General features: G+C 44.5%; 4 protein-coding genes and 2 non-coding genes across 7 annotated transcripts in view; 3 read left to right on the top strand and 3 right to left on the bottom strand.

The window, feature by feature from the left end:
• LOC113211213 (RING-box protein 2) overlaps window positions 1–3,244 on the top strand; it is a 31,486-nt gene extending 28,242 nt beyond the window's left edge. The window contains exon 2 of the mRNA XM_026429521.2: window positions 2,998–3,244. Coding sequence (XP_026285306.1) covers window positions 2,998–3,176 — 179 coding nt within the window. The 3' untranslated portion in view covers window positions 3,177–3,244. The remainder of the gene's footprint in view (window positions 1–2,997) is intronic.
• The window catches only part of LOC113211207 (facilitated trehalose transporter Tret1), a 55,609-nt gene that overhangs the window by 39,697 nt on the left and 8,838 nt on the right, over window positions 1–7,074 (bottom strand). The window lies entirely within an intron of this gene.
• On the bottom strand, window positions 2,671–2,743 carry Trnar-acg (transfer RNA arginine (anticodon ACG)). Its single transcript has one exon. It is a non-coding gene; the product is annotated as a tRNA-Arg (tRNA).
• On the top strand, window positions 2,893–2,964 carry Trnaw-cca (transfer RNA tryptophan (anticodon CCA)). Its single transcript has one exon. It is a non-coding gene; the product is annotated as a tRNA-Trp (tRNA).
• LOC113211211 (cytochrome b-c1 complex subunit 7) lies at window positions 3,383–4,491 on the bottom strand. The gene is made up of 4 exons (XM_026429520.2): window positions 4,297–4,491; window positions 3,951–3,998; window positions 3,702–3,871; window positions 3,383–3,624 (listed from the first exon to the last, which is right to left on the bottom strand). The coding sequence occupies exons 1-4, from the start codon at window positions 4,352–4,354 to the stop codon at window positions 3,529–3,531; spliced, it is 372 nt and encodes a 123-aa protein (XP_026285305.1). The 5' UTR covers window positions 4,355–4,491; the 3' UTR covers window positions 3,383–3,528.
• The window catches only part of LOC113211209 (integrator complex subunit 12), a 3,887-nt gene continuing 1,516 nt past the window's right edge, over window positions 4,704–7,074 (top strand). Inside the window, exons 1-5 of the mRNA XM_026429518.2 lie at window positions 4,704–4,867; window positions 6,134–6,290; window positions 6,417–6,580; window positions 6,672–6,837; window positions 6,923–7,072. Of these exons, the coding sequence (XP_026285303.2) occupies window positions 4,866–4,867; window positions 6,134–6,290; window positions 6,417–6,580; window positions 6,672–6,837; window positions 6,923–7,072 (639 nt within the window). The 5' untranslated portion in view covers window positions 4,704–4,865. The remainder of the gene's footprint in view (window positions 4,868–6,133; window positions 6,291–6,416; window positions 6,581–6,671; window positions 6,838–6,922; window positions 7,073–7,074) is intronic.

The following is a 7,074-nucleotide window of genomic DNA, read 5'->3' as shown; positions in this document are numbered from 1 at the left end:
CTCTCTCTCTCTCTCCATCCCCCGAGTGGGTTGGCTCGTGTTTTGTGGGTTGGATCCCAAGGCTGCTAGCCACCCTCCCCCTTCCACTCTTTTTTGATGACATTGTCTGCACGCGGGCAGCCTGGCGATAGAGCGCGCTAACGTTTGGCCGCTCGCAAGGTCCTGCGCGCTCAGCCGCTTCGGACAGCTCTGGGGTGACCCGACCCGTTTAGCTGTTATGGCGCCACTTTTCTTGGGAACAGCAGATCTGGGGGTAATTTCCCTTTCGCTTATGTTCCATCCACCCGTCCGTCTCAGAAACACGGGACGACACGTTGAGTGCGGTGGGCGTGACGGCATAAGTGAAGTGGTCACCATACCAAACTTTCAGCGTTTCTAGAAATTTTCTGACAAATCGCATGAAAATGAAGAAAAGACGCAAAGTCGACTCTTTGTTCAGTAGAAACGTGCAACATCCTGAACTTGTTCCCGTATTATTTTGCCCCCTTCAATCGAGGTTTTTAGGTGGCTCCTCTTGGCCGCTGTTGTTCACTATCGTCACGACCTTGCCATTCGACACCACACCGCACAGAGCTGAGCCCGCGACCACAAGCGATTCATTCCCAAACAGCTCCCGTGCCGTGGCAGCGCCTGCCTGTCCTTGCAGTGCATGACTGGGGGGTGGCCTATCCTACATTCAGAGCCTGCGAGTCATGCCTAACCGCTTCTGGCGCTAGGCGAGGCTGTGTAGGCCACACAAATGCACCTGGGTTCCGAACACACTCGGTCTGGTTGGAGAGTCTGGAGCTTGGCCGTCTGCACTGGGTTTGCAGACGAACTGGACACGTGCCAAAACTCGAGTGTAGTAGCGAAGTCATGTCCTTTGCTGTCTCGCTTGATTTTATTGGAATATATATTCATGGATCGAGAGACAGATTTTGAGTAAGAAAAAGTATGCGGGTTTCGTTTGCAAATCCCGTTTGTCTATTTATTTGAAGAGCCCACGGCCGCACCCTTTCTGGTGGCGCCGTGTAACAAAATAGGAAAAAGGTACCCTGATAACCTTTCCATTTTCGCACAATGCGGGTTCTCGTGTCATGCGAAGGTTATGAAGAAGAAGGAGAATGGACGTCTGTTCGGCTCCACAAAACCCCTGCTACAAGCGAGACAAAAGGAGGCCGACGCTGTGTACAGCCAATACTGTGAATTTAAATCGTGCCATTTGCATCGCCCTGTAGACAGACACTGTCAGAAACGTAAGTCCTTCCTGTGTCCGAGCCGAGGTGCGAGGGTCGTGCTGGGTTATCATGGTGAGTGTCCGGGGTCTTACAAGTCTTCTGAGCTGTTTTCTTTTTGACACGGAGTAGCTGCTACGCTACCGCGTGTCAGTGCTACGACACAGCAGTTTGCGGGTTTGCCTACTCGCTCCATCCGAAAGGCGCCGTTGGCCCCTAGGCCCCTAGGCTAGGCAAATCCGCAACACTGTTGTGTCGTGGCCCTGACACACGGTACGGACTTCGTTTTAGTTCTTTGTCTCGCTCGTTAGGCAGATCCTAGTGAAGCGTATCGCGCAGGTCTTTGGCACCAGGCACCAGTGCCCAATGGAGGTCCTTGCAGATACTTGTGAAAACACGCGGTTGTAAACCCAGTAGCAAAAGACGACCGGTCCGGTCACCGGCCCGGCTGAGAGGGAGAGACAGAGAGAGACAGAGAATGGAGGTGTGTCTGTCCCGACTGCTGATTGGTGGAGACTGTCGAGCCCCCAAGTGAGACGTCATCAAGGGGCTCGCCTTGAGCGACATGGTGGGGCGGGGCAGGGCCCACCACACGGTCCGACGCAACCTGACGCAATATTGCACTCAGTCGCACCAGCCCACAGGTAAAAAAAAATGAACTGACGGACCACCCTGCAGCCCCTACCCTCCACTCTACACTGTAAAGGGCGTGACAGAATCACACGGTCTGTTATGTACACAAACAACGAACACAATTTGCTCATCATACGAAGAACTTTTCTACAAGACAAGACACGGTGGTCGGGCGGACTTCCCCTTCCGTAGTTATGTTGCACCGTCTCGCACCTGTGCGATTGGGTTGCCTACCTGGCAGAAACCAGACTCCTGTTCGCTGCAATAAAGCGATCCGGTAAAGCTAAACTGCAGAAGAACGCAGGGAAGAAGAAAACGGAAATCGCTATGCTTTAACATGCTGCTTTCCGTTTTCTTGTTGCCTGCATTCTTCTGCATTTCAGATTTACCGGAATGCTTTATTGACGTGGAGCGCGCGTACCGGGTGAGTTTGACTAAAATCCGCCCGCGCCCGCACCGACGCGTGCACCGAAACACCCGGTACGTGCAGGCACGCACGTGTATACCATACCCGCTACCGGTTGTTCAGTACAGCCGGGTGCCATTGAGACCACCAACCTGGACACAAGCAAAAGCAAAACAGTTCGGCTACTGTGCTTATCGGCGAGGGGACTGACATCTGACTTGTGTGTGTGTGTGTGCTGGGGGCGGCGGCGGCCGCTTGGCCTCTAATATTTGCTGGAGTCAGTTTCGAAACTTCAAAATGTATGCTACATTTTGAGTTGATTTCGCGATTGAGACGTATGCCCCTCTCTAAATAATAACTTAGACGCCTAAAATTTAATTTTTGTAGGATTCAAATCGAATTCTCAAAATTTGGTCTCGACCCTGCCAGGATTCGAACCTGGAATCTTCTGATCCGTAGTCAGACGCGTTATCCGTTGCGCCACAGGGCCGCAGGTCGGGGAGAGGGGTGCGCGAGCGCCTCGACTGTTACTCTTGTCGGCTAGCTCCATTCCCCCTCCCCCAACCATGCTGCGCGCTGCTCGCTGGCTGGTAGATCGGGCAAGCCCAAGACGCGCTCTTCGGGATCTTGTGATCATCGGACTCCGTGGCGCAACGGTAGCGCGTCTGACTCCAGATCAGAAGGTTGCGTGTTCAAATCACGTCGGGGTCATATTAATTTATATTTTCTTTTGATTTGTTGCAGATGCGTGCCTTCGATGCCAGGCGGAAAGCAAGGCGGGCAGTGGGCGTCAGGACTGCGTCGTCGTGTGGGGCGAATGCAACCATAGCTTCCATTATTGCTGCATGTCACTGTGGGTGAAACAGAATAATCGCTGCCCACTGTGCCAGCAAGAATGGAGCATCCAGCGTATGGGCAAATAAGAATGTTTGGGAGTGGATTATTCAATTCTAATAGAATATAGACAATAAATTTTTTCTTTTCTATTTTATTGTGGTTCTGTCCTTGTTATTTTCTCCTCTATCCACACGAAAAGACTAGCTAAAAAGCTGATAACTTGGTGGTACATCTATGAGCATTAATTTCCTTCCTTCATTATAATTAATGGTCACGTGGAAACACTGATAGCTGAGCTTGGTGCACTTTTTTATTTAACGGTTTTACAGGCTGAATAAAACCACTATCATGTACAGTAATATTTACATTCATTCATATAGCTGGCCACAAAATGTGGAGACAATTTAATATTCAAAGTTTTCTAGGATGAAATTAGATTTAGAGGGCCTGAATAGGGTTCTTGTCCTCCCAGGTCTTTTTTTCTTCAGCCTCCTTCCAAACTTCAAGAACATGTGGCATCAAGTATGGCTTATCCTGAAACACAAACCAAAACCAATAAAAATTCTGCAAGATAGTGTTCACTAAGCAAAAAGCAGCACTAATCAGCTCACATCCTCTATTTTCGTCCACTGATCCTCAGGCAGGATGGTTTTGTTCAAGGAAAGCAATGCAGCTCGGTTTTGACGGAAGATTCTCTGGTTGATAGTCTCTTCCGGAAGTCGCTTCAAAGCCTCTACCACTGCATCATCGAGCTCACTCAGTAAATCATCTGATACAAGACCTAAAGACCAAAAGGAGGGTTCAAGTTTGCGAAATACTTTACACAGCCAGACCTCTACTTTCAACACTTGATACGTTACCTAACTTGTTGAAACCATTTGCCTTGTATAGGAACCTATCCCATGAGGCTGAAAGCATAAATCAAACTGTAAAACGGACATAAGGAAACGAACATAGTACTTCAATGATAAGTCGTGCCTAAGCCAACAGAGCCCATGTTTAAGCAGTACGCAAAGAACTGCTAAGAATCAAAATATGACAATCACGGTAAGAACAAAATTAATTGATACACAAGGAAGTTTCAGGATCTTAAAAAAGAAAAGAGCAACTGACAGATTGTCATAATAAGACAAAAAGTTGAGATGAAACTTCTGGGCGGAGAGGTTATGGACAGCTGTCCATGACCCTGGTTCTATCCTGACTCACATGGCTCGGCGGGCTTTGCCGCCTTGGCAGCGCTAAATAGGGCACGGACGATCCTCATACTGATTCCGAAAGTATCTGTACTGGAAAAGAACTACGTAGAAGATTGGCGTTCGGTGCGGAAAGATTTGCCTTTGACCGAGAAGAAGGACTTGGCGAGCAGAAGCAACTGTGCAGCGCCTCCTAGATCTCGAGACGTGGTTCTGCTACGGGTATACGAGTTTACCAACCTGACACAACGTACAGTTGGGAAAAAATGCTATATGCGTTCAATGCCTACGCCTTGAATCCTGTTAATACCTCTTTTCAAATTAAAAAAAACACTTTTGTTTTTGTTTTTTACCATGGTTTTAAATATTACACTTATAATGTCGAACACAATATGTAATCGCTGTTGGTAGCAAGCAAACATGTTCCCGTTTGTTTTTGTTTTTGTTTTCTTGCAAGGTGCTGTCTGCCGAAAACCAGCCCAGCCAGCCAAAGCACCAGCTCCGGGTGGTGATGTGTTCTTGTGATGTATAGCTGTCGTTCAACATTTTCCCAAGGCTGAACAAGTGTCAAACCATTCCAAAATGTAAGTGAATTCTTGGCTGGTCACAGTCAAGGGAGAAATGTTTGCATTGTGTGGTTATGAATGCGGTCTCATGTAGGGTTTAGAGCCTAGGCGGGGCGAAATTTCAACCCCTACTTGCCGTTTGCCGTTGTGTGATGACAATTCTGCGAGATACGACAAAAAATATTTCTCAGACCTGCCAGACGTTGACAAGCCATGTAGTAGGCAGAAAACTTTTTGTTAATGTATGTGTTTTTCATTTGAACTCAGTTTTATAGTTCTACCCTTGTGGTTTCATTCAGAAATGCTTTACATTATTATATGGAAATGAGGTTCTTTTTTGACCTGCTGCAAAATGGTAAAAGTTATTGCAATTTGCCTTTTGTTGTTTCTCAAGTACTGTTCTCAACTACAAGTGTTCAGTGTTCTTAAACATAATTTATGTAGTATATTAATGGTGATGTGATACAGCTTTGAAATAGCTAGAGTATTTTCCTGAATTGCCTCTGATTATTAAATCATATCTATTGTTTTATTTAAAAGTCAGTTTCTTTTACAACTTTTTATAATGAAATTTCTTCTAAATTATAATTGATGTTGTATCTACTGACATTGATTTTGATATTGTATCATATGTGTGTTGTGTCTTACATGTTCTGAAATATTCAAATTTTTGTAAAAAAATTTCTTTGCTCCGTTAAAGCAATTGAACTTTTTACTGATAAGACTGAGTTTACACCAAGAGAATAAAGTGTTTATGGTGTAAAGAATTGACCCCTTTTCTAACAAGAAACAACATTGTGATTATACCTTTAACTCACTGAGTGTGGAATGACCACTATGTGGTTACTCTTCCATGTAAAATCAGGCACCAAAAATGCCCTGCAATTAATGTGTTAATCTGTCGGGACAGTGTTAAAAACAAATTTTGAGCATTGAAACAATTGGTAGATGTTTTGAAATTGTTTTTCAGAGGTGTGGTTAGAGTTTGCCCCTGAACATATTTTTAGTGATCTGAGTTTGATTTATGTGTCCCTAATTTTGATCAAATTCACGTCTTAACTTTAATTGCCATATCTCCAAAATGGGAACAGCGATAGATCACCAAAAACTTGTGATTTTTAAATAAAAGATTAGGCTATCATTATTTTTCAGCTTCCTTGTTTTAGGGAACTGCTTGTCAGGGTACAGGGAGACAATACCAAAACCTGATCCGAAATTTGTTTAGTTGCTCTACTGTTTGTTGTCTTTTAAAAGTAGTATGAGTAATGATTCATTTTCCTCCAGGACCACTATTGGCATAGATCCAACGTTTTCTAAAGCATATCGTTTGCTGTTCAGTGATGAGCCAGATTCTGCTGAGCAAATGAGAGCAATGCTTGATGAAGCATTAAAGCAGAAGTATGGAACTCACAAAACTTTGACCTCAATTCTCCCTAAAAAGGTATGATTACTAAAGTTATGATTGCTTCAAAAAGCTAAAAAAAAAAAAAAATGTCATTAAATACTAGACATCATAAAAGAAGCGGTCTCTGTTTTAGTTACAAGACAAAGTTTTTATGATTTTCAGCTCATGGTTGAAGAACCTCTTACCAACGACAATATGACCAGTCCAAGTCAAAGTCCAACAGAAAATATTGATGACCCAGAATCTGAAGAGTCTACTAATTCACCAGAGAATGAATTGAATGAGTTAAATATATTAGAGGAGGATCTTTTGTGTGTTGTCTGCAGGTAATTATTTGTTTTCAAATCTGGGTGATGTTAGTTTTACGAATCCACATGTATTGCAAAAGTGAATTTGACGATCTACTATCACCATCAGACAGATGATGCAGAGCGATGGAAACCGCCTGGTTGAATGCCAGGAGTGCCATGGCCTTTATCATCAGGAGTGCCACCAGCCACCGATCAACGAAGCTGAGATTCCTGTCAATGATCCACGTCTAGCTTGGTATTGCGCAACATGCAAGAAGAAATTAAATAAGGCTGTGAGTACTTCAGCAATCAAACTTTTTAACCTTCCTGAAATATTTGTATTTTCAATTCACATTCCTATATTTGCACACTTAATAGATTTCTACCATTAAGAACAACAAACCAGTTCTATCAGTCCCTATTCCAACTTCACCTAAACCATCAGGTTCAGGGGGCAAGCCCCCGTTTACCAGTACCAAGACTTTCACAAGTTCAGTCTCAAAATCTTCAAATGGTTTGTCATCTGCAGC

The sequence above is a fragment of the Frankliniella occidentalis genome, unplaced genomic scaffold (genome assembly GCF_000697945.3).
Source record: "Frankliniella occidentalis isolate FOCC.00 unplaced genomic scaffold, Focc_3.1 Scaffold21, whole genome shotgun sequence".
Classification (NCBI taxonomy): Eukaryota; Metazoa; Arthropoda; class Insecta; order Thysanoptera; family Thripidae; genus Frankliniella; species Frankliniella occidentalis.
The sequence above is the reverse complement of the archived record's forward strand: the minus strand, read 5'-3'. Positions and strand labels throughout refer to the sequence as shown.